This window comes from Lissotriton helveticus, chromosome 8 (assembly GCF_964261635.1).
Source record: "Lissotriton helveticus chromosome 8, aLisHel1.1, whole genome shotgun sequence".
In the NCBI taxonomy this organism is placed as follows: Eukaryota; Metazoa; Chordata; class Amphibia; order Caudata; family Salamandridae; genus Lissotriton; species Lissotriton helveticus.
Genome location: NC_136069.1, coordinates 930,888,130 through 930,915,550, shown reverse-complemented (window position 1 = coordinate 930,915,550; position 27,421 = coordinate 930,888,130). Strand labels below are relative to the sequence as shown.

At 45.2% G+C, this 27,421-nt stretch overlaps 1 protein-coding gene across 4 annotated transcripts in view; it reads left to right on the top strand.

Annotated features, from left to right (window-relative positions):
• ABI3BP (ABI family member 3 binding protein) overlaps positions 1-27,421 on the top strand; it is a 2,192,437-nt gene that overhangs the window by 2,120,745 nt on the left and 44,271 nt on the right. For all 4 annotated transcript variants that reach the window (XM_078657771.1, XM_078657774.1, XM_078657775.1 and 1 more), the window contains 2 exons: positions 4,373-4,402; positions 7,169-7,330. In XM_078657771.1, coding sequence (XP_078513897.1) covers positions 4,373-4,402; positions 7,169-7,330 — 192 coding nt within the window. The remainder of the gene's footprint in view (positions 1-4,372; positions 4,403-7,168; positions 7,331-27,421) is intronic.

The window sequence follows — 27,421 nt, the reverse complement described above, 5'->3', positions numbered from 1 at the left end:
CATTACACGCAGTGATGCAGCAGAAGGTTAAATAGAGAGAGTTTCATACTAGGAGAGGGTCTGGGGGACTCTGTGACATGGGAGATGGGCAGCTTGGCTGAGAGTCTGGAACAGTCCTTGCAAAGAGGCTGTTCCTTTAGATCGGTGTTCTTTTTTTCCCTTCCTCCGGCGATGAAAGCATGCAAAGGTTCCCGCTAAACAATCAGAAGTATTACAAGTTTTTTTTTGTGTTGGGGGGATTATATAGCGCGAACCCGGCCCGAAGGTATCAGAGCACCTTACATGAGCACCAGTTGCGTTACAGTCGGACACATTCATCTTTGTTCGTCACTTTCATGGTGTATACATCTCTCCATACCATGAGCATAGGCCCTATTACACTACACACCAGACAGGAGAGTCCACGGGGCATATAAACAAGGGCCTTATCTCCACTTTTTTGCTTTAAAAGCCAAAAAAGCGGAGATAAAACTATCGCCCTATTTACAAGTGGGTGCTAACATGCATTAGCACATGTTAGCACCCGTTTTCCCGACGCCTCGCTTTGCATCTCTGATGAGATGCAAAGTGGGCGTCACTGGACAGTACTGCATGTAATTTATCGCTGATGTGCACATCGCAATATTTACAAGGAGGCCCACGCATTTTAGCAGGCACGGTTTTCGCCAAAAATTAACGTCTGCTAAAATGCTGACTTACGTATTATTAACATTTGGGGTGGATTAAGCTGATACACCACAGGGTCATATCAGCAAGGTTATCGCCGTTTTCCATGGAACATCGCTGGAAAACCAGCGATGTTCTAAGGAAAACACCGCTATCGCTGGAATAATTATCGCCATTGCGCTTTGCGTTGTTAATTCAGCGCTAGCATGGCGATACTTTCCAGCGATAGCCGGCGAAAAAAAATATTCACGCTAAGAGCGGCCAGCGAGAATTATCGCTGCCGCTTGCTAATATGCCCCAAAATCTCAATTAGTTCTTAATAGTCACTCAAATTGGTGAGCAGCATGTTGACTGTGCAGAGTTAGGGCACTGTACTTATACTACTGTATGTTGAAGTGGATGTCTCTGAACTGTTGCTCCATGGGTTTAACATACTTTTAGAAACGGAGTTAGACTTTTCTGCCATTTAATTTACCAAATTTTGGAAAGAATTGGAGAAAACACCCAACATCAGGATTTCCAGACGTCTCAAGCAGAAGGAGGAACCGGAAGCAAGGCTAGCATCACCATTAAACGGAAAAAGCAGTAAAGTAGAGTGTAAAGGCAGGAATGTGCACTTCTGTTGGTGGCTGTGATTTATTTACAGTCTTACTTCTTACTACCATCACAGTAACAAGGGATCTGATTTAGAGTTTGGTGGACTGTCATCTGTTTGGCGGACCACCAGGTTTAAGGGGATGGAGTAAAATTCACTTAGTTGGTGTAAACTTTCCTCTGACGGCCTGAGGGATTACAGGCCATCACAGATGAGCCATCTGACTGTCTACCCTATTTGGAGTGGGTGATCAGGTGGCTTTTTGACATTGTCCATCACTGCCAGGAATATCCAGGCAGTAAGAGACTAAAAAATAAAAAGTCCCTCACAGCAGGGGAGCAAACCACCAAATTTTAAATAGCTTTGTATGAATCACCTTAAGGGCAATTCATACAAACCCAGAGCATAGTTTAGGGAAAGTGATGGTAGGTGTTTTGGGCCATGGCCCTACTGTACTTTGAAATTTTCGTAGAGAAATCTGAACGTTGTTCTCTGGGTTACCAGGGAATGACTTTGAAAGTTTAACGTCCAATTGTTATAGTCTCTTAAATTTCTTACTCCCCTTCTTTGGGGTTCCTGCATAGATGACCTTGCAGAAATCTAGTCTTGACATTAATAAGGCCCTAACCTACTTGATACAATGTGAGTGAATGGAGCAGCGGCAGGGTCGCACTCAGCAGCCTAAGGTAAAAATTCATGTTCGTAAATATAGTTGAGATTCAGTGGCAGCTACAACTATAAAAATATGGTGGGGTGCTGCAGCACCAAACTCACCATATACTGCTCCCCCAGCAGGGGCGGCTACACCATTATGATGGAGAAGCGTCACCCCACTTCTTTTGAGCAGTGACAATTAGAAACATAAAATGATAATAACTTAGAGCTATTATTATTTTATGCTGCTTCCTGCTGCTTTGCAGGCAAGCGGGTGGGTGGGGCTGCTCTACTCATAGAGCACGGGAGGAGTGGATTGTCCACTCCCAAGTGTGCAATGACTGTTTGGTCGGCCTTCTCGGGCCGCCCAAACCAGTCATGCAGACTGTCCCTGTTTTCAATGCAGGCTGCATTACAGCCTGCATGGGGAAATGCCCACCCCTCTAGCCCCTGGCTGAGTGCTGTGTCATGGCGTGCAGACCAGTTACAAAGCTGCATTGCAGCATTGTGATTGGCTCGGGGGGGGGCCTGGCTGCCTGCTTTCTGTTCCTGGAGTCGGAGACAGGAGAGCAGAAGCAGAGACACGGGATTGGCCTCAAGGTAAGTTTATCTATTTTGTGTTCCCCCCACACGCAACACCTGCAACCCCCCGCGATACCCCCGCACTACCCCTGAGCCCCTGTGTCCAGCCCCCCACCCGCAAGCCGTGCCGCAGACCACTGTCCCCCCGGTGCGCACCTCTCTCCCCCATGAGTGTCCACGAGCAGGAAAGGGAAGGACTTCCTTCCTGCTCAGTGGACATCAATACAACCAATCCTGGAGCAGGCTAACCCAGCGCTCATTTTGAGGCTGGGGGCCTGTGCCAGCAATCCCGGGCTGTTTCAAAACCAGTGGACTCCTGGGTTTACAGTGCACGTCAGGCGGCCCGTAGCATTAAATCCGGCCAACCCAACATGCATACCACAGGGACAGCTGTAATCCTGCAATTGCAGGATAAAGATCGGCCCCATGCCCTTGCACTGCAACAATTAAGTAAAATGGTATTGACATGCCATTTTACTTATTTGTGTGTGCTGCCATTGCTGAGGCGTGACGGCCAAATGAAGATCTGCGGTTAAATACAGTCCAAGATTTTTAACTACTCAAAATGGGCTGGGCTGTCTCCCAATTCATGCAGCCACTTCATTGCTAGGCTGTTTTGAGTACCTTTTCTGGATATTCTGGGGCTGAATCTCAAAGATTCACACAGACAGATGTCAGACTTGTACTTCGAAAAATCATATTGAGCAAAACTACTCTTAAGTGTGACTCACACAGACAAAGAAGTGTTAAACATGCATGTAACCAGGACGTATGTGGTGTGTCTGTGCACATAAGCTCTCAAGTGCATGCACACGTAATTTGCACCAAGAGCAATGGGCATTCACAGGGAAGCAGACAGTGACATACAAATGCAAGGAGGATGTTACCTACAAAGTCATAACATTCTGGCTGTTCCCAGCGCATTGAAAAGCATTTTGAACACTATTTGTCTGGGCATGTGGTTTTCAACAAAATGATTCATTTGATAGTGGTGCAGTAAGTGTTGCAAAGTGCATCAAACTATTCTGTTGAGATATATCTATACAGAAAGTGACACCATGTAAGTACGGCTATTTAAAGTTGAGAAAAAAGTGTCAGTGAACTTGCGCCTATAAATCTCTGCCTTTCGGAAGGATGTACGTTGTTACAATGCATGCTTTTACAGCGCATGCTTTTACAGCGCAGGTTTTTCAATGCAAGTCGTTACAACGACTTGCGTTTGGGGGGTGCTGGATAGTGAATAGTTTAATTTACTATTCCAACTCCAGTCGCCGTGGTTAGTAGGGAAGGTGTTGGATAGTAAATTAAACTATTACCTATCCTAGAGCGCCCCCCAGCGCAATTCGTTGTAATGACTTGCGTTGTAAAGGCACTGCGTGGTAAAAGTTGCGTCGTAAAAGATGTTTCCCCCTTCTGAATAGCTCGTCTCAAACCAAGATCAAATCAGCAGCATTGCACCAACAAAACCAACATCTCATCAGTTGCTGGTTGTTAAATAAACCTAAACCATGTGTCTAACCCATGTGTATATTGAAGAAACAAAGCAAGGATATTTATTCCAAAGGTTTGCTAAATTGATCGAAGCGCAACTGCTTCTGCCTACAAGAATGTAATAATAAAATGAGAAGAGTCGGGCTGATTCATTTTATAAGAATTACATTATTACATCTATGATTGTAGTATATTTATTCTTTTCATTTGATTTTTCAATGATTGTACGTGGGACTTAATCCCATATAAAAGCAACAAATGTTAATTAATAAAGAGTAGAAAATGGATTCAAATGTGAACACATTTAAATACGATGTCTTTCAAATGTTAAAACCGGTCACATTAACAAATGTAATTAAGCATTTCCATTTTTTCTGATTTCAGTGGACCCTCGAGTAAGCGAACCAATTACAGGTAATATCTTTCTCTCCCTCTCTTTGTGTCTCCACATACTATAAACCATTTTCTGTGATGAAGTAATGGACTCCTGTACTTCTGGAGAATAAGCTACTTCGAGCTATGCATTGATGGAAATAAAAGTTATTATGCTTATGATTTAACATGTCCCATCTGTACTTGGTGTGTGGAAATATTGCCAATGTAAATGTTTTCCTGGAAAAGTATATTTCCGTATGGGGCCTATCCAGGGGCAGCTGATACAGGCCAGTTGCCGCTTTAAGTTGTAAATGTAGTTCTGCAAGAAGCAGAAGGCGACTGTCGCTTTCTATGTCTACCAGCAAACATTTGGCTGGGCCACTGAAATTAAAGAAGTCCTGTTGAAAGTTGCTTTGACTGATGACTGCTAGACGTTAGACTAAGACAAACCAGGAGGTTGCTGAGACGTTAAGAACATAGGTCCAGATTTACTAAGTGGGAAAGTAACGCAGCACAGCATCTAACGTTGTTGCGCTGTGTTGTGTGAAAGGGAAAGAGCAGAACAGTGCCATATCTACTAAAACGTGGTGCGGTGTTCCTCTCTCACTGCTCTGGCACACTTTTGGCTGCCATACACCAACACACACACACATCCTTTTGCCATAGTGCAAGTGTGTGTGTGTTCTGTAAAGAATAGTTTTTGTAAAGGAACGGGACCCTTCCTGTACAAAAACTAAGCTTTAACACCCCCTGCTTTGAATGTGTGTGTTGAATATGCCATCAATACTGAGAGGCTGAAAAAAGTAATGCCTCCACCATTCATACATGGGGTGGAGGGAGAACAGCCATAACAACGCGGGGATCACCCCGCACTGCCATTACAATGTGGGGATTACAACGAAAGTCGTTACAACAACTTTCGCTGGAGGGCGCTGTTGGATAGGGAATAGTTTAATTTTCTATCCAACACCTTCCCTACTGTCAACGTGGGCTGGAGTTGGAATAGAAAATTAAACTATTCCACTATCCAGCGCCGTCCAGCGAAAGTTGTTGTAACGACTTTCGTTGTAATCCCCGCGTTGTAATGGCATGCGGGGTAAAAGCCTGCGTTGTATTGACATACAACCGGGGTGGAGAGCTGTGCCTGTCTATGCCACTCAGTGCTGAGGACTGCCTTCTTCTCGGTAAGAGATTGGTTTGCAATATAAATACTTCTGAAAGGGAGGAGTTGAGGGAGTTGCTTGCCCACTTATTCAACCAAAAGATCAGACGCTACTGATGACTCTCCATAATCTAATCCAATTTGCCAAGACATGTATACAAAGTGAAACACAACAAAATAAGAGCACCCTTGAGACAAGATTTGGTAGATAATTAAAGAGGCAAGGCGACTTTTCAGCAAATGAGATTTATCAGTGTTCAGAAAACGGTGTGAAGTATTAATAGTTTTGGGGTTTGCTGGTATAATGAATATTAGAACATAGTCATATTGGAAGTTCTGTTGAAGATAATGGATTGGCCTCAGGGCGACCGATGGCTGATGCAGGCCTACTACTACATTCCAATGTCCCCATTTCTGTTTCTCTATTTTGTATTCAGTACATTCTTACCCTTGGGGTGGAATGTTCTAATAGCATTATAGCCCTTCTAAATCTGAATATACAGGTTGTTATTGGTCATCAATCTCATTATAAGCCATCTCCTGTGGCTTGGGCCCATAATTCAGATTTATGGCCTTAACACCTTGAACGCTATGGGGATTTTTCTCCTGTGCTGGAACTTTACAAACACCATTATTCATGACGAGCTGGGCTCGTCATCAGCGTAGCAGGAGGCTACTGCATGACGAGCCCAGCTCGTCATGAGCGTGGAAGGGGTTAAACAACCACGTAGGCTAAAATGTTATAATAAGCTCAATGCACACACTTTACAAATACCTATAGTATTATACCATGAGCGCAATGGTCATCATGATTGCACAAATAATATCTTGTGTGTGACTCATTGAAACATTGGGCATAGTGACAATATGTTCAAGCTTAAATTGATTTGCCACGTCATCATTTAAAGGGATTTAGTATATTTTTACTATTGAGTTGATGTTCCCCTTTTTACCAAGGAAGACCCATTGAACTTCTACATCAATGACCATGTGGAGCTCTGGTGTTGCTTGCACAGGTATTTTGTGCCATTGTTGGGGGAGGTGACGGGCAGCATGATCTAATTGTGGTGGCTTCCGACACACAACGATATTAAATAGCATATTACAATCAGTGGTTTAGCTAGCTCCTTTGCCCCCCATAGCGGACCCTGCTTTTTGCCACCTGTAGCGGCCGTAAGAGAGGGGATGGGGGTGCTGGCGATATTCCTGCAATTGCCGCCCCCGGCAAAAGCATGGAAGAGCAGGGGGGGGGGCGAGCCGCCGCCCCCAAAACTCTTGGCGACCAGGGCAGACCGCCCCCTCTATCCCTCCCCCCGCACTTGCTACACCGCTGATTACAATCTTCACATGTGGGTCTACGATAGCTAGATTAGATAGACAGACAGACAGACAGACAGACAGACAGACAGACAGACAGATAGATAGATAGATAGATAGATAGATAGATAGATAGATAGATAGATAGATAGATAGATAGATAGATAGATAGATAGATAGATAGATAGATAGATAGATAGATAGATAGATGGATAGATAGATCTTTATGTTATGGTATCAATTTACCTGCTGTTAAAACAGAATTGTATATTAAGATGTTAAAGAGGAAAATAAATTATTGCATTTATGTATCTCTTTTTCTGCAGGAGGGAAGGATGCCATCTGGACTGAAATTAAATTTAAATCAGACACATATTCTGAATGCAAGGGAAAACAGTATGTCAAAAGGACATGGTACAAGAAGTTTGTTGGCATACAGCTATGTAACTCTCTCCGATATAAAATTTACCTCAGTGATTCACTTGGAGGTAAGGACAGCCCATTAATGCTCACTGAAATATGATTCTTCACAGGTACTTCATGTGCAAACGTAGTGTAAGTAAGTGGCAACACCATGTCATATTGTGTTATAACTGTTTACGCACTGTGTGTTCAACACCTGTTAGTACCTACAAATAAATGTGCCCGATATACAAAGCTTTTATCCATGAATCGAAGTGACTATTCTCAAGAAATTTAGATTTGAGTCAGGAATAAGTCATCTACAACTCAAAACTACTAACAATAAATTTTTATATATGTGTATATACATTTAATGAAAAAACAAAGTTTAAAGATTAGTTAGAGAAACTTTATTTATACTTTCTATGCAAACCAAACGTAAACTACACACACATTAAAAATTCTAAAGGTATAGTGATACCTTAAATGTATTATTTACACACCACTTTCAAATTACCATAACTGTATTCCTTCTTTCCACACATACCAAACATAACCTACACAAACATTAGAAATTCTAAAGTTATAGTTATTTCCTAAGTTTCTAATTTATGGGGGCGCTAGAGGGCGCACTGCGGGATGGCTGGCTAACTCGGCAGCTCCGCCGGACGGCTCATGCATTACTGACATTAACGTAAATGCAGCTAAGGATACCAATGCCAAAATAGAAAATTTGATTGGCGGAAAGGAAGCGGCATGCAATGGTGTAGATCTCTAACCCGACCTCAAAGCGGAATGGGAGAAATCTGAAATAGAGGGATTGCCGATGACCGTGATCGGAGCAGGCAAGATGGCGGCCACCTGGGGTCTAACGGTGTAACCAGCGTCCAGAACCCCCATGCGCACACATGCAGGGACACATCGATGCCCGACAGCCGGCCTGCGCGACAATGCGGAGAGAAGACGTATGAGCACAAAACACATCATAAGAAGTGGACCGGACACCAACGTACCAAGTACTTTCGTGTGCGCTGACCTGCAATGGCGGCTCCCGATTGGATTGCTTGTCCCCGACCTGACTCTGCATGTACATCTCGACATCGGAGAAACGGGCATTGAGTGACTAGGGTAAGAGGAGCTACATTTACTGATGCGGGTGTAACGGTGGCTGTGCTAACATAAGACAGCTACGGCTAAATGAGTACAAATAAAGGCGCGAAAAACACTCGAAAAGATGGCGGTGCCCAGAACTATATAATTGTTTACCACGGCCATGTCTGTGACTAAAGATCAGGCCGAATTGTAGGCATGACAGCACACCTGAGGATTGTCTGCTGTTGATGTCTGGAGTGGTACCTGCGGTCAATCTACCCCGATCGATCGCCGCTTGTCTGTTGTGAGCTATAAAACGGCGCAACTTGTGCGTAGGGGCCGGAATGGTCGCGGGACCATAAACTATCTACGCCACAGGAAAACTTCGCAAAGGGATACTGCTGCCTGTGGCTGTGTCGTGCCAAGCACAGAACAAGACTTGCGCTAAAGCCCCTACCATCATTGTTGTTACATCAGCCCAGTGTCGAAGCGCACAACGCGTATGATGCACTTACGTGGGAACCTGGCGGCAATGCTTACTTGGCGCAAAAAAAAAAATCGTGAGTAATGCTATACCTCAACTTTAGCACGATAAAATACAGCATTAGTGCACACGCCATTGTTGGGGCACCAGACGTGCACGATCAACGTGAAGTGGCGGTCATTTCGAAATACATATGCCATATACGTGTCGAGGAGAAGATGCAACATATATAGATGCCAACACCTATTGACTGCACACCCTGTTCATTGTAGAAGCATATGTTTTGGTGGAAGTTCGCGCAATCAGCACCCAGTCACCACCATCACATGATCAGCTTATAAGTGGCGAAAATTAATGGTCAAAAGTGCAACACGTCGTCAAGACATTAACTACGCGGGACGACTGTAATTACAAGCTCCACAGAACCTGTGGATATCACGACACCAGTCACTGTTATACATTTCATTGCAACCCCATGAGGCACAATATCTATACCGTAATTGGAGTTCGGAAGTATCCACAAACACCACCGAATCAACACATACAGTGGTAGTGTATCATCAAAATGGGGAAACCTGACAAGCAGCAACCCAAACTTAACTTTGAGCAGCGACGTCCAACCAGAGGGTTGCACCCACATTCAGATAACGAAGCAGAAACAGAACGCTCGCCACCCAAAGGCATGGAGGCTATGCGGAAGGCAATACAGAGTAGCCTGCAAGATATGCATGGCAAACTGAACCATTTAACAACACGCATGGACACCATGGCAGCAAAAGTAGATCGTCATGGCGAACGACTAGACAAAGCAGAGACCCGGATATCTGCGGTTGAATATGAATCGCATGCAAGCGCCTCTAAATGCACAGGTTTCGAGAAGATTCTAGAGGTGATACGATCTAAGTCTGAAGATTTAGAAGCGAGATCGCACCGCAACAACGTGCGCATAGCGGGCGTACCGGAATCTACGAACATAGGCAACATGGAGAAGTATGTGGAGGAAATGTGCCTCACCCTGTTTGGCAAAGAAAAACTGTCCCATGTATTCATTGTGGAAAGGGCACATAGAACATTGGCACCACGACCGCCACCAGGTACGCCACCAAGACCAATAGTGGCCCGCATATTGAACTACCGTGACAGAGACGCAATATTACGGATGGCACGGGAGCAGAAAGATCTTCAATTCCAAAACAACAAACTTGAATTCTATCCTGACTACACGCAAGCAGTACAACAAGCACGGAGAGAATTCAACGGAGCCAAGGCGAAACTACGAGACCTACAAGTGCAATATGCCATGCTCTACCCGGCAAGGCTGAAAGTGTCCTGGGAAGGTAAATCCACACTGCTCACCACTCCTAAAGCGGCGAACGACTTCATAAAGAAAATTATTAACCATCGCAGAGATGACCAACGACAACAACAAGCCCAAGATGAAGACTGAAGGCAGATAGTGAGACTATACTGCCTCTGGTATCCTTTGAAGTAAGAGATGACTAACTAGAAGGCGTTGACACCCCTTCCCAAATTTAACGGAAAGGTACGAACGAAATACCTGTGGGTAAGTCTTGGCTGAACTTAATTGTAGACTATCAGGAAATAAAACAATCCTACTATTGCGACACATGGGGTGTTTGAACTAGTTAATGCACACACCATAGTATGGACAAAGCGCATATTGAGATATAACCGCACCATCTGAACTTTTGCGCTGTGGGGAAATGCTGCCCAGATGCTTTTAAAAGAGCTGTTGTACTATGAGATGTACACAGAACTTGTCAAGGACAATGGGACTCACCCGCCTCATTAAACACTGTTAAGATTTAATGCTCTCTGTTTGATCATAGGGAGGGAGGGTTTAACGTTGATTCAATGTGGTGTGCATTGGCCAGACATTACAGGCTGTGTTGTAATATGTGCCTATGTGTCTGTTCATGTTAGCGGTACCTTGTCCTATTTTTGTGACCATGACACAGTGTAATGGAATCTACAAATTTACATTTTCCAGAGAACGTACTCATGTTGAACTCATGTAATGGGACCGCAGTAAGGTTAATATGTTTATCACGAAGGGTACTTTAAGTACACTGTACCATACTGTTATTTCAGTATAAGTATCTGCACAGGCATATGGCTACGGTATCGGGATAAAGGTACGAACACAGCCACAGATGAGGGCAGATACAGACATTTTGTCCTACGACACAATTAGACTTCATGGGTTATGCCGATGATACATACCGTTGAAATATGCGCAGCAATGGTTTAGTAGCTGTATAAGATAATATGTCCGTCCACATCCGCTAGTTCGGATGGAGATGTGTAGTCCAGGCGGACCCCCAATTGGGTGCTCCCCGACACAGTTTCAATGCAATTGGGATGTTCATCGAGGGTATGGCATCAGCATGATTGGGCTGCTGTTGTGGGGTGGGGGGGAAGGGGGATTGTTACTTTTATTTATAGATCAGACTACTTGAGATGCACTGCCTACATCCAACCGAAACACGACTGTTATTATGCACACAAAAACCTACTGCAATGTTCCTGTAATGCGCCGTGGGCTCTCCCCTATCTAGATAAAGGGAAGGATGTAACTGTTTGTGGCAACTTACATGGCCGGACCTGAACTACCAAATCTAGCGTTAAATTTCCTATCATGGAATATTAGAGGTTACACTAACCCCAAAAAAATTTGTCACATCTTTGCATGTTTAGATAGATGGCGAATCGACATTGTCATGTTTCAAGAAACGCATGAGGCTCCACATTCACATGCACAGGTGGGGAGACGGTGGGCTGAATCAATGCATTGTTCCAGATACTCATCCTTTGCCAGAGGAGTCTCTATACTGATTAAAAAAGGCACGAACTTCAAAATAGACACGACAACACTGGATGCTAATGGACGATATGTGATAGTGAAAGGCAGACTGCGAGGTAGGCGAATAACACTGGTAAACACATACGGACCAAACATAGATGCACTGGAGTTCTTCCAAGAAGTCTGGCAACGCCTAAATGCAGGTACTGATCAAATAATGCTATGGGGAGGCGACTTTAATATTGCACTAGATGACAAACTAGACAGACCAGGAAACACGACAGAACACCACACACGTGCCAGAACCCAATTATTGGACATCATGCATGACCTATCCATGAAAGACATCTGGAGAGAACGCTACCCGGGGGTTAGTGAAGCAACACACACGTCAGTGACACATGGAAGCTGGTCGAGAATAGATTACTGGTTAGGGTCTGATGACATAGTACTATGGACACGCGCAATCACACACATGCCCAAAACTCTATCAGACCACAACCCCGTGAAAATATCATTGAATATCCCGGATTATATACCTCCACCGTACAGTTGGCGATTTAATACCAGTGCGCTTACCGACCCCTTATATGTAGACACCATCGGAAAAGCGATTAAGGAATACTTCCAAATAAATGGAGAAGCCACGGTAGACGCTGGCCTCTTATGGGAAGCGTTCAAGGCAACAATACAGGGCGTATGTATAAGCACAACAGCTGGGATTTTAAAAGACATCAGGACACAATTATCACGTTGCGAATCCTCACTCCGTGCATTAGAACGTCAATATGAATTGACGCCGAATCCCTCCATACTGAGCGACATTAGAAACACACTAACTGAACATCAAAACTTTGCAGCAGACAAAATCAAATATTTAAGTAAGAGACATGTGGCTAGGTCATACGGCGAGGGTGGTCGACCTGGCAGAGCACTAGCATCTAAAATATGCACTGGACACAAACAACACATAATCACGCAGACTGTTGGGGCAGACGGAGTAACACACACTGATCAGGCGGGCATTTTACAAAGCTTCGTGCACACCTACCAGGACTTATACACCTCACGCCCAGTGGCCACACAACAAGAAACACTAAAATACCTGGATGATATTGCTATCGCTTGGCTGTCTGACAATCAAAGGCAATATTTAGCCCAGCCGCTAACTGTAGAGGAAGTAACGGAAGTAATACAATCACTACCAAACGGAAAGGCGCCAGGACCTGATGGATTCACGTGTGAATACTACAAAACATTCAGCGATTCACTATCACCGCATCTGGTAGACATGTTTGGAGAAGCGCTCGAGGCTCAGATACTTCCGGCCACACTGCGCGAAGCAATGATAATAGCATTACTAAAACCGGGCAAAGATCCTGACACTTGCAACTCCTATCGCCCCTTATCGCTGAATAATGTAGATTAAAAAATACTAGCTAAAATCCTTGCCACACGTTTGCAACCGCTCATGCCTACACTAGTCCTCCCAGACCAATCGGGATTTATCCCCTCTAGAAACACCACGCATAACACGAGAACGCTATTTGCCACAGCACATTATCTAACACCGACCACAAAAGCAGCAGCGATTATGTTGGACGCTGCGAAAGCTTTCGATTCCATTGAATGGTCCTATTTAATAACGATTCTTCACAGAATGGGCTTTCCTCGCATATTTATTCAATGGGTACAGTTACTCTACACCAGGCCCTCAGCAAGGATTAAAATCAACGGTTACGTATCAGAGACCATTAACATAGAGAGAGGGACGAGGCAGGGTTGCCCTCTGTCCCCTCTGCTGTTTGCACTGGCACTGGAACCCCTGGCCTGCATAGTGAGACAGAAACATCACCACTTGGCAATTCAATTTCCCAGCAGACCTTTGCACATCTCATTATATGCAGATGACATGCTGCTATACGTTAAAGACCCGGCTATTAACCTAGACCCACTCTTACGAATGTACATCAAATTTGGGGGATATTCGGGACTACAAATTAATTGGGACAAGTCATCTATATTTCCACTGACAGACTCCACACGACAGCACACGACTGAATACCCGCTAGAATGGCAGACGGACCCTATAAGATATCTGGGCATATGGTTTCACCGTGACCCTGAGGTAGTTATCAGAACTAACTATGGCAGGACAATAGATGCTCTCGAAGACAGAGTCAAAAGATGGATCCAATTCCCACTGTCGCTCGCAGACAGGATGGCAATCGTGAAGATGGTGGTGCTCCCAAAGCTCCTCTATCTTTTCAATAATATTCCGATCCAGCCTCCGAGAGAGGTATTCAAACGTATAACCACAATGGTGCTGACACTGATATGGGCAGACAAACAGGCGCGCATAAAATTAGATACACTAACATTGCCCATTCACAAAGGAGGTTGGGGCGTGCCAGACTTTTGGTTATATTATTTATGCGCTCAGGCCCAATATGCTACACACTGGTATCACAGGACTCCATACCTGACTCATGTGGCGGTGGAAGAGGGTGACGTTGCACCGATACCATTAGATGCCATCATTACGCATTTCAGACCTCCACTTCATAATAACGACATAAACACAATCGACACTACGAACGCAGCTTGGAGAACTCTAGGCCAAATGATGCACAAACTGCCACTCTATGCTCCGGCACTACCCCTTCACCACCACCCGAATTTATCTGTCACAAGTGAAGAGGTGGGCATGAACATTTTAAAACAGGTGGGACTGTGCACCATGGGTGACATTTATAAAGACGGTGCCATTATCACAGAACAGGACTTGGCCTTTATACAAAACCCGACACTGCTTTTCCGCTTCACATTCCATAGACTTAAGGGGGCGTTAAAACAACATTACCCGGGAATGGGAATCAACATGCACACTCACGAAACTGCTCACGCCAAATGGCAATCTGCGTATAATCCATTTCAAATACCTACATCAGGTATACTACACGCCAACCCAACTACATAGATATGGCTTACGAGATGTGGCACGATGCAAACGATGTGGTCACGACCAAGCAGATTTTATACACCTGGCTTGGAGCTGTACGAGGATACAGGCCTACTGGTTGGAGGTAGTGGGCAGGTTAAAAAAAATGGTGGGAGTAACGATTGTATGCACGATTCAATGTTGTCTTTTGGGATCACTGAGTAATGTGAAGGCGACGAAACGTAAATTCTGTGTTATAGCGTTATTATTAGCCAAACGCAGAGTTTCTATGTGCTGGGACAGCCCAAACACACCCCTAATCAAGCAATGGCTAGCTGACATGTCATATTGCCAAGATACGCTCAGGACGTATGAGGAATCACTTCCCCCTAGATCCAGACCCAGGGATTACTGGACATATTTCACGACTTATCTAAACGCACAAATAGATGATTAAGAGACAAAAGATATGGGTGACCTACAAGAAGTTAGCATAGTTATCGATATGCAGAGGTGCTATCTATACCAACGCACTAACCTGAGGGTTCGGGTGTGGAGTGCGGTAGTGGGCTGATCTGGTTATGTTATGTAATTGTTATTTCAATAAAATTGTAAAAACTAAGACCAACTGATATTATGAACGCGGCCGGCCCACCGTGGTTGTAGGCGACTTGCTGTGTACTTCATCAACTGTTGTTTGTAATGAATATGCGTTCTTCCTTGGACGTAACAACACGCTGCCAGCCTATTCAGGGTTATGGGCAATAAGCTGTGTATCCTTTGACGTACATCAACAATAAAGGTCTTGGAACAAAAGAAAAAAAGAAAAAAAAGTTTCTAATTCATGGATTATCTATGAATTACTATAACTTACATACCTCCGTACACACTGTTGTCAGCTCAGTAGCTGGAGTACATTAACTATAACACACGCCGTCTTAATGCACTGCTTAGACCCTTTCATATTACATCACTTATAGAATGTTAAATCATAGCATTCCTAACAAGACTCTTCATATGTCTAACAAAATCATTAATAAAACACTGTGCATGTTAGAGTGGCAAGTTATACTTAATTCTTTAGGAGTGGAATAGCATAGAGTGGAGTGGCGTCTAGGGAATACGTGTGGAGTGAAGTGGCATAGAGTTCCGTGGTGTGGAGTGGCATAGAGTGGAGTAGCTTAGAATGGAGTGGCATAGAGTAGAATACTGTAGAGTGGAGTGGCATTTGGTGGTGCAGAGTTGAGTGGCATTGAGTGGAATAGCGTGGAGTGGTGTAGAGAAGAGTGGCATAGAATGGAGTGGCGTAGAGCACAGTGGTGTAGAGTAGCATGTCATAGAGTTGAAAACCATAGAGTTGAATGGTGCAGAGTGATTACAGTGGAGTACCGTAGAGTGGAAAAGCATGCAGTGAAGTTGTGTAGAATAGAGTGGCGTAACGTGTAGAGTGGAATGGCGTAGAGTGGAATATCATAGAGTGGAGTGGCATAGAGTGGAATACGGTAGAGTGGAGTGACGTAGAGTGGAATAGCATTGAATGAAGTGGTGTAGAGTGTAGTTGTATAGAGTGGAGTGGTGTATGGTACAGTGGTGTAGAATAGCATGGCTTAGAGTTGAATAGCTCAGAGTGAAGTGGCATAGAATGGAGTGGTGTACAATGGAGTACCGTAGTGTAGAATAGCGTACAGTGAAGTGGCATAGAGTGGTGTAAAGTTGAGTGGCATACAGTGGAATAGCGTAAAGTGGAGTGGCATACAGCAGAATAGTGGGAAGGTAAGTGCTGTAGAGTGGAATAGCATAGGCTGGAGTGGCGTACAGTGGAGTGGCGTACAGTGTAGAAGTGTACAGTGGAGTGGCATAGAGTGGAATGGCGTGGAGTGGATTGGCGTAGAGTGGATTGGCATAGAGTGGATTGGGGTAGAGTGGAATAGCATATAGTGGAGTAGCGTAGAGTAGAGTGCCGTAGAGTGGAATGGTGTACAGTAGAATGGCACAAAATGGAGTGGGGTAGAGGGGCATAGAGTCAGGTGGTGTAGAGTGGAGTGGTGTACAGCAAAACAGTGTGAAGTGGAATACAGAGAGTGGAGTGGTGTACAGTGGTGTGGTGTACATTGGAATGCTGTAGAATGGAATAATGTAGAATGGAGTGGCATTGAGTTGAGTGGTGCAAATTGAACAGAGTATCGTATAGTGGACTGGCATAGAGAGCAGAAGCATAGAGTTGATGTGACACAAAGTGGAATGGCATGGAGTACAGTGGCAAAGAGTTGATTGATGTACAGTAAAATAGTCTACAGTGGAGTGGCGTAGAGTGGAATGAGGCAGAGTGGAGTGGTGTAGAGTGAAATAGTGTATAGTGGAGTGGCATGGAGTGGCATACAGTAGGCTTGCGTAGAGTGGAATAGCATAGAGTGGAGTGGTGTGCTGTGGAGTGGGTACACTGGATTGGCTTACAGTGGAATAGTATTGAATTGAGTGGCGAGGAGTGGAATAGCTTAGAGGTAAGTGGTATACCGGGTAGTGGCGTAGAGAGAACTAGTGTAGAGTGGATTACCAATAGTGGTGTAAGAAGTGGCATAGAGTGGAGTGGCATAGAATGGATTGGCATAGGGTGGAGTGGCTTATAGTGGAGTGGCTTAACATTGAGTGGCATAGAGTGGAATGGCATAGAGTGGAATACTGTGGAGTGGAGTAGTGTAGAGTGACATATAGTGAAGTGGTGTAGAATGGAATAACGTAGAGCGGAGTAGTGCAAAGACGATTGACGTAGAGTAGAGTGCAGTGGTGTAGTATGAATAGTGTAGAGGGGAGTGGCATATAGTGAAATAGCTTCGAGTGGAGTGGCATAGAGTGGAGTTGTGTATAGTTGAGTGGTGTAGAGTGAAGTGGCATAGAGTGGAGTGGCGTAAAGTGGAATACTGTAGAGTGGAGTGGAGTGGCGTAGAGTTGGGGAGAATTGCATAGAGTAGAGTGGCAAAGTGTGGACCGCGTAGAGTCGAGTGACATACGGTACAGTGGTGCCTCAGTGGTATTATGTAGGGTTGAATAGTTTAGAGTGTATTGGCATAGACTGGAACTGCATAGAGTGGAGTGGGGTGGTGTGGAGTGGAGTGGAATGGAATGGTGTAGAGTGGACTAGCATAGAATGGAATGAATGGAATAGACTGGAGTGAAATACAGTGAAATACAGTAAAGTGAAGTCGTCTAGAAGGACGTATAGAGGAGACGTGTAGAGTGTTAACTAGAATAACATAGTGAAGTGGCATACAGTTTAGTGGCATAGAGTATTTTGGCATACAGTGGAGTGACATAGAATGGAGTGGATAAGAGGAGATTAGCGTACAGAGGAGCTGTGTGGAGTAGCGTAGATTAGAATAGCGTAAAGTAGAGTAGCATACGGTGGTGTACAGTGGAGTGGTATACTGTGGAATAGCGTGCAGTGGTGTACAGTGGAAACGTTTAGAGTGGAGTGGGGTAGAGCAGAATAGCATGAAGTGGAATACCATAGAGTGGAGTGGTGTAGACTAGCATAAGGTCGAGTGGTTTAGAGTGGACTGGCATAGAATAGAGTGGTGTGGCATAGAGTGAACTACTGTAGAGTGGAGTGGCGTCAAATGGAATGCCTTAGAGTGGAATTGCATGAAGTGGAGTGACATGGAGTGGAATGGTGTAGAGTGGACTAGTGTAGAGTGGAATGAATAGCAAAGACTGGAGTGGCATAGAGTAAAATACTGTAAAGTGGAGTTGTCTAGAAGGACTTATAGAAGAGATGTGTAGAGTGTAATAGCATAGAGTGGAGCGGCGTAAAGATGATTGCGTAGAACAGAGTGGCATAAAGTGCAGTAGCATAGAGTGGAATAGCATAGAGTGGAGTGGCATAGAGTTGAGTGGAGTATAGTGGACTGACATATGGTACAGTGGTGTAAAGTGGAGTTGCGTAGAGTCGAATAACATAGAGTGGAGTGGCGTAGAGTGGAATGGCATAGAGTGGAGTTGGACATGGTTGAGTGACATAAAGGGGGGGTCCTATAGAATCGAATAGTTTAAAGTGGAAGGGCGAAGGGTGGAGAGGCATACATTTGAATATCGTAGAGCAGAGTGTCATAGACTGGAGTAGCGAAGAGTGGTGTTCCTTAGCGTGAAATGGCATAGAGTGGCATATAATCGAGTAGCGTAGAATGGAATAGTGTAGAGTCGAGTGGCATAAAGTGGAGGGGTGTAGAGTGGACTGGCATATTTTACAGTGGTGTAGAATTGAGTTGCATTGAGTCGATTAGCATAAGGTGGAATTGTGTACAGTGGAGTGGCAAAGAGTCGAGAAGACCGTCAACAAGCAACTGGCCGCCTTCCTCGAGACGAACGGATCCCTCGACCTCTCGCAGTCTGGCTTCCGGGCCAACCACAGCACCGAGACCGCCCTGATCGCAGCCACAGACGACATCCGAGCCCTGCTCGACAACGGAGAAACAGCGGCCCTCATCCTCCTGGACCTCTCCGCGGCCTTCGACACTGTCTGCCACCGCACCCTAGTGCAGCGCCTCAGCAACGTCGGAATCCAGGAGAAGGCACTGGAGTGGATCACCTCCTTCCTCACCGGAAGGACACAGAGAGTCCGCCTCCCCCCGTTCAGATCCGAGGCCACCGAAGTCATCTGCGGCGTTCCTCAAGGCTCCTCGCTCAGCCCAACTCTCTTCAACGTCTACATGAGCCCCCTCGCAGCCATCGCACGCCAGCACAACCTGAACATCATCTCCTACGCCGACGACACCCAGCTGATCCTCTCCCTCACTAACGACCCCGCCACCGCCAGAGCCAACCTGCACGAAGGGATGACAGAAGTAGCCAAATGGATGTCGAACAGCCGCCTGAAACTGAACTCAGACAAGACGGAAGTCCTCATCCTGGGATCCTCACCCTCCGCCTGGGACGACTCCTGGTGGCCCCCCGCCCTGGGCAGCGCACCCAAACCAACTGACCACGCACGCAACCTGGGCTTCATCCTGGACTCCTCCCTCTCCATGACCAGACAAGTCAACGCCGTCTCCTCGTCGTGCTTCCACATCCTGCGAATGCTACGCAAGATCTTCCGATGGATCCCCACCGAGACCAGGAAGACGGTCACCCAGGCCCTCGTTACCAGCCGTCTGGACTACGGCAACTCCCTCTACGCTGGAACCACCGCCAAACTCCAGAAGAGACTCCAGCGGATCCAGAACACCTCAGCACGACTCATCCTGGACATCCCCCGCCGAAGCCACATCTCCGGACACCTGAGAGACCTGCACTGGCTCCCGGTCAACAAGAGAATCACCTTCCGGCTCCTCACCCACGCACACAAAGCCCTACACAACCAAGGACCAGGATACCTCAACAGCCGCCTCAACTTCTACGCTCCCACGCGCCAGCTTCGATCGACCAGCCACGCCCTCGCCGCCGTCCCCCGCATCCGAAGAGCCACCACAGGAGGAAGGTCCTTCTCCTACCTGGCCGCCAAGACTTGGAACTCCCTTCCGACCCACCTCCGCCTGACCCAGGACCACCTCGCCTTCAGGAAGCAGCTCAAGACCTGGCTATTCGAGCAGTAGCGGACCCCCCCCCCCCCCAGCGCCTTGAGACCCTCCGGGTGAGTAGTGCGCTATACAAATGCTCTGATTGATTGATTGATTGATTGATTGGCGTAGAGTTGAATAGCGTAGAGTGGAGTGGTCCCAAGACGCGTTATCCCCATGGTAATTCTCATAGAGATTTTAGACATGTCTGCAGCCCAAAGTGCCAAAAGGAATTACACTAAAATTGGCAGAAAGGTGGCTGCTGCTCCAGAAAGCGACCTTTTTGTAAATTGCTGTAAATTTGTTCATAGTTTTGGAAATATTAAGGATAATCCAAATTTGTATATGCAGGAATGCGGATCCTTTGAGGATCCAACAGTCCTCGTGCTCAAATATGATTGGCAGGAAGTGTTGGCAGCCATCTGGGGACTCGGCCTGAGTTCCACCAAAAAACACCTTAAAAACATAAAAGGGGGGAGGGTAGAAATACCCTCACCCCCCTAGATGTGGTGGTGGGGTCCCAGAGGGACCCTCTAGTGACAATAAAGCATTAAAGAAAAAGGTTTTGGTGTATCCGCAGAACCTGGCAAAAAAAAAAGACGAAGTGTGGGCTCCTGCGCTTCATTAATGTTTAGCCCCTGGTGGGTCAGGTTCCAGGCACATTATCAAATATATGCAGCAGGGGGAACACAGGAGCCCCCTCCTATAGCTTATGAAAGCCCTGGGGACTGCCTCCTCTCTGGGGCACTGGTTTAAAGTATGCAGGGGGCCATGCGGCACCCTCTGCAGCATGGGAACTGCCACCTCCCCGGGGCTAAACATAAAAGGATTGCTTGAGATCCGTACGGCCTCCCCCGCAGCCCCAGGGATCGTCGCCTCCCCGGGGCTATACATAAATGAATGCGGGGAGCCCACTCAGACCCTCTGCAGCTCTGGATACACAACCTCACTGGGACTACAGTTAAAATGATTGTGGGCCATATAGCCTGACCTAGAGTCCTGGGTTCTTCCACCTCCTGGGGACTATAGGTCAAATGATTGTGGGGTGCCCATATGGCCTCTCAACAGCCTTGGGGACCACCATCTCCCTAGGGCTAAAGATAAAATTAATGGGGGGCACATGTGCTTTCCCACAGCTGTTGGGATCACCACCTCCCATTGCTAACAGCTACAATGAGGGGGGCCAATCAGCCCTCCTTGTGGAGCCATGGATGGCTCTGGGGACCACCACATCCCAGGGCCGACTTCTGCTACCTCCCAAGGTGCCCACTCTCGGGAGGTAGCTTTTTGCTTTTGCGTGGTGGTAGCAGACAGCCCCTGAAAAGCAAAAGGAAACTTAATTCCATGGTTTGTTAGCCGGAATTGTCAAATTGCTCTGGCTTGCAGAAAACTGAGTTTTCATCTGTTTCCCTGCACGCACTATGTAGGGAGGGAAATAGATTAAAACAATTGATCTGCCTTTCAGCAGCCCCCTGTGCGTCAGAGCAATGCCGGCTCCCACAGGAGGCAGGGAGCAGACTGGGGCTGCAAGGGTCTTGAGGCTCCCCCTGCAATCCCATTGCACACTGGGTGCCCTGGGGGCACCCAGCTGAATTGGCCAAGACCCGGGGGATGGGGCCCAGTGGGAAAAATCAGCTCAGGGAGGGGGCCCTGCAGCCCCACTCCCTATAGTATAATGGCAACAAGGAGAAATAGAGAAGATAAAGATGAGAAATGAGCAGATAGTGGCAAAATAAAGGTTAAAAAAAAGGCACAATAAAGGTCCGCAACGTGCAGAATGAGACAGAATAAAGGTCAGGAACAAGCAGAAAGAGGCAAAATAAAGGTCAGGAATGAGCTGAAAGAGGCAGAATAAAGAGCAATGAGCAGAAATAGGCAAACTAGAGGTCAGCAACGAGCAGAAAGAGGCAAAATAGAGATCAGCAATGAGCAGAAAGAGGCAAAATAAAGGCCGCAACAAGCAAATAGAGACAAAATAGAGGTCAGAAACTAGCAGAAAGAGGCAAACCAAAAGTCAGCAACGAGCAGAAAGAGGCAAAATAGAGATCTGCAACAAGCAGAAAGAGGTAAAATAAAGGTCAGAAACTAGCAGAAGAGGCTAAATAAAGGCCAGCAATAAGAAGAAAGAGGCAAAATAGAGATTAGAAACAAGTAGACGGGAGGCAAAATAAAGGCCAACAACGAGCAGAAAGAGGCAAAATAGAGATCAGAAACAAGCAGAAAGAGGCAAAATAGAGGCCAGAAACGAGCAGAAAGGGGCAAAATTAGGGCCAGCAACGATCAGGAGGCAAAATAGAGATCCGAAATGAGCAGAAAGAGTGAAATTAAAGGCCAGTAGCGACCAAAAAGAGGCAAAATAGAGATCAGAAATGAGCAGAAAGAGGTCAAATAGAGGTCAGAAAGTGGTGAAATAGTTGCTAGCAACAAGCAGAAAGAGGCAAAGTAAAGGCCAGCAAGGAGCAGAAAGAGGCAAAATTGAGGTCAGAAACAAGGAGAAAGAGACAAAATAAAGGTCAGGAATGATCAGAAAGCTGTAAAGTAAAGGCCAGCAATGAGCGGAAAGAGTCAAAACTGATATAAAACCGAACATATTAAGGCAAAATAGAGGTCAGAAACTAGCAGAAAAAAGCACAATATAGTTCAGAAACAAACAGAAAGAGGCAAAATAAAGGCCACCAACAAGCAGAAAGAGGCTAAATAAAGTTCAGAAAAAGGCACAATAAAGGTCAGAAGTGAGCCTCTATGCGACTTTACTCAGGCATTCATCCCCCCACTCACAGAAACACTCAGACACTCTCACACCCACTCAAGACCCAACCAGACACCATGCACCCCAGTTGCAGAATCATTCAAACTCCCTCTCACCGACTCACAGATCAACTCAGACTTTTGCCTGACTCATAGACACACTCAGAGACTCACACACCACTCACAGTCCTACTCAGAGATTCATTCGCCCACTCACAGACCTACTCAGACACTCATGCAGTCATTCACAGACTGACTGACACACTTATGGAGGCACTCACAAACCCACTCACCCACCCACTCACAGACCCACTCAGAGTCTCATGCACACACTCAAAGACCTATTCAGACACTCATGCATCCACTCACACACCCAGCGAGACACTACCACACAAACTCACAGACCCATTTAGACACTCATGTACTCACTCACAGACTGACACACACACACATGGAGGCATCTGAAAACTCACTTAGATATTCTCACATCCACCCACAGACCAACTCAGACACTCACTGAGATACCCATTCACTCACATGTCTACTCACAGGCCCACTCAGGCACTCATGCACCCACTCACACACCCAGTGAGACACCTATGCAGCCACTCCCAGGCCCACTCACACACCCACTTAGACACATTGAGACACTCACACACTCACTCATAAAACCACTGAGACATGCATGCACTCAGTGACACACTCACTCTAAAAGGTCACAGGTTACACTTAGGAAATAAAATTGAAAAACCTTACAAATTCACCTAAAAACCATAGGGTACAGGGGCGTTATAGTTAGAAAACCTTAGTAATTCACTTAAATTGAATTTATATATAGTTAGTTAGTTATAGTAAGGCTCAGATTTCACTTGTACAAAACCATAGACATTCAGCAGTTATAGTTATCTGAGCTAACTATAACTTACATCCCCCGCAGGGCACTTCTTATGACCTCACATATTCCACCACTCATGACATGGTCAGTGACATCTCAAATGGCATCACTGATAACATACCTAATGAGGTTATCCCATTAGTGTAAGTGTTTCATAAACATTTCTTAGACTTAAAGATATATACTAAGCTACACCATAAAGTGGATTTACTAATTAGTCATACTATTCCTAGCATATCTCATCTGAGTGGCTGTGTGACTGTCTGTATCAGAGTGTGCGTGGATGTCTGAGTGGATGTATGGGTATGTGAGTGGCTGTATGAATATATTAGTGGGTATGTAAGTATCTGCATGGGTGAGTGAGTAGCTGTGTGAATGGCTGTATTGGAGAGTGAGTGGGTGTGTGAGTGGCTATATGGGTAGTTAGTGGCTTCTGAGTGGCTGTATAGGTGTGTGAGTGGGTGTGTGAGTGACTGTATGGGTGACTGAGTGGCTCTGTGAGTGGCTATATGGGTGAGGGATTTGTCATGTGTATGCCTGTATTGGTGAGTGAGTAGCTGTTTGAGTGTGTGTATAGGTAAGTGAGTGGGAGTATGTGGCTGTATTGGAGAGTGAATGTCTGTGTGAGTGGCTAAAAGGTGATTGAGTGGATGTGTGAGTGGTTGTGTGGATGTGTGAATGAGTATGTAAGTGGTTCTGTAGGTGTGTGAGTGGGTGTGTAAGTGGTTGTATGGGTGAGTGGGTGGCTGTATGTGTTGTGTAAGTGAGTGGGTGTGTGAGTAGCTGTATTGGTGAGTGACAGTGTGTGTGGCTATATGTGTGTGTGTGTGTGAGTACCTGTATGGGTGAATGAGTGGCTGTGTGAGTTTCTGTGTGGGTATCTGAGTGGCTCTGTGAGTGGCTGTATGGTTGAGGGAGTGGGCATGTAAGTGGCTATATTGCGGAGTGAGTAGCTGTTTCAATGTGTGTATATAGGTAAGTGAGTGACTGTATTGTAGAGTGATGTGTGAGTGGTTGTATGGATGTGTGAATGTGTATGTAAGTTGTTCTGTGGGTGAGTGAGTGGCTGTTTGGGTAAGTGAGTAGGTGTGTGAGTAGCTATATTGGAGAGTGAGTGGCAGTGTGAGTGGCTGTATGGGTAAGTGTGTGGGTGTATGAGTACCTGTATGGGTGAGTGGCTATGTGACTTTCTGTATGGGTGATTGGGTGGGTGTGTGAGTGGCTGTAAGGGTGTATGAGTGGGTGTGTTTGTGTATGTGTCTGTATGACTGGATGTGTGAATGGCTGTATTGGTGTGTGAGTGGGTGCATGAGTGGCTGTATGGGTGAGATAGTAGGTGTGTAAGTGTCTGTAATGAGTGAATGGATGTGTGAGTGGCTCTATGGATGAGTGAGTGGTTGTGTGAGCACTTGTACAGGTCTGCAAATGGGTATGTTTACTCATACAGCCACTCACACTCCCAGTGACTCACACAGCCACTCCCACATGCATCCACATGATCACACAACCACTCATATAATAATTATCAGTAGTATCACTCATTAGTAGTACACCGAGTATACTAATTTAACTTTTGTAGTATCTTAGTATATATGTTTAACAATCATAAACTCTTACAAAATGCTTACACTTGCTGGATGATGTCCTCAGTGATGTCACTTGAGATGTCATCAATGATGTAACCAGTGATATCACTGACCATGTCATGAGTGATGTGATATGTGGGGTCATAAGCAGTGCATTGCTGGGGGCGTAAGTTATAGTTAGCTCACGTATTGCTGAATCTCACTGGTTTTGTACAAATCAAATCTTGGCCTAACTATAACGTCCCTGTGTTTTTTTCAGTGAATATACATTTATATATGTGTGTGTGTGTGTGTATATATATATTATATATATATATATATATATATATATATATATATATATATATATATATATATATATATATATATATATATATATATTTGGGTTTTTTTAAGGGATGGCAGTGAAAACTAAAGTGGCCAACCCAGAAATATATGTTATCTTGAGCAACTATATTGATAAACGCACTTTGACACATTTATTACTACAGTGCAATGGTCAACTTGGAGTTTATTATCATAGTTCAGGAACATTTGCATGGCAAAACACTTTTTACTGCCTAAGAGACTGCATTTAACAGTTGCTTTACAAAGTATATATTATAATTTCCATAAGAGATGCAACACTGGTGGAGTGCCCCGCCTCTCGGTCGGGGCTCGCAGACGGGCGTCACCGTCAAACATTGCAAATGAAACACACTCCTCTTTCTAAAGCACATCAAGCTCACCAGTCAGTGTGTAAGCCAATTTTGTTTATATTTGTCAAGGGACAATGCAGCATAATGAATTTCAACTCTCCTGGCCAAAAGCAGGGTGATGAGCCAATCGTCTTTTCAAGCATTTGATACATAGATATAGAAAAAAGACTTCCTTATTAGTAAGTTCATCCAAATGCTGCCAGTGATATTTATCAACAGTACATTTCAGAAGCAGGCATCTGTGGTCAGTGATTCTTATTTTTTTAAATATAGTTCTTAGTTGGTGCAGAGGCACTATCATACCTTTATAGAATCGCTCCAATTCAATGACATGCCATACATGGACCACACTGTCCCTAGTGCATTGCATTTGGGCCGGTCAATACGTTACTCTTATTGCCTCAAGGAAATCAATTTTGTCTGGGCATAGTAATTTATTATCCTGACACTCACAAGAGACGACACTTGTGCCATCACGTTGGTTTATTTTAAAAAACAGAACAGTTGTTCAAAGTGCCTTTGTGGATAGTTAAAATTGCTTCCTGATCTGTACAGGGTGAAAACCTCGCATACCCTGGCAAACCCTGGCTATTAAAGAGTAGCCCCACCAGCTTGCAACAAGGTGAGATGGAGTATTTGGTTCAGGGTGAGGCCACTGCGAGCAAAGGGAGGCCTTGTCCAGAAATTTGAACTCTGGAAAACAATTGAAGCAGCCAGGGGATGCAAGGGTTTTCACCCTGCACAGATCAGGAAGCAATTTTAACTATGTGCATATATATATATATATAAATATAGCAAAAAAGTCCACCACCGTCGCGACCTCTTGCCCTGGGTGCCTCCTTTCGCGGTGGTGAGCTGCGTTTCTGTGTACACACAGTCGAAGACCAGAATTGGGTCAGCCGACAAAAACAGGAGCACGTACAGGAGTCCGTGAGTAAATCTTTCTTTATTCGTGTAGAACCCCCCCTCAGCTCTGACAGACGCGTTTCACCACTCCGACTTTGTCAATGTCAGTATGCATTTCAAAACACTACCTTTTTTAAGTGAAAAGTGCAAAAAAAATAGTAAACATAGACGACGGCTGAATTCATGCATAATGCTCTGTTTCTGTGTCTGCCATCTTAATGTTCTCAGTGGCATCATTGCAATTTATAATACCCAACCTTTGTATCTATAAAATCTGGTATAAAACTTTTTCATTATATTAATGGCATTTCACAAAATTCATCATAGAATTACCATAACAAAAATGTAATAAAAGAAGTATTTACAACTCATATATGAAGCATCACAAAATTCATTGTGCTTTCTCAGTTCATCTTTGTTAAATTTATTTACTTCTTATGAAAGAATTATAACC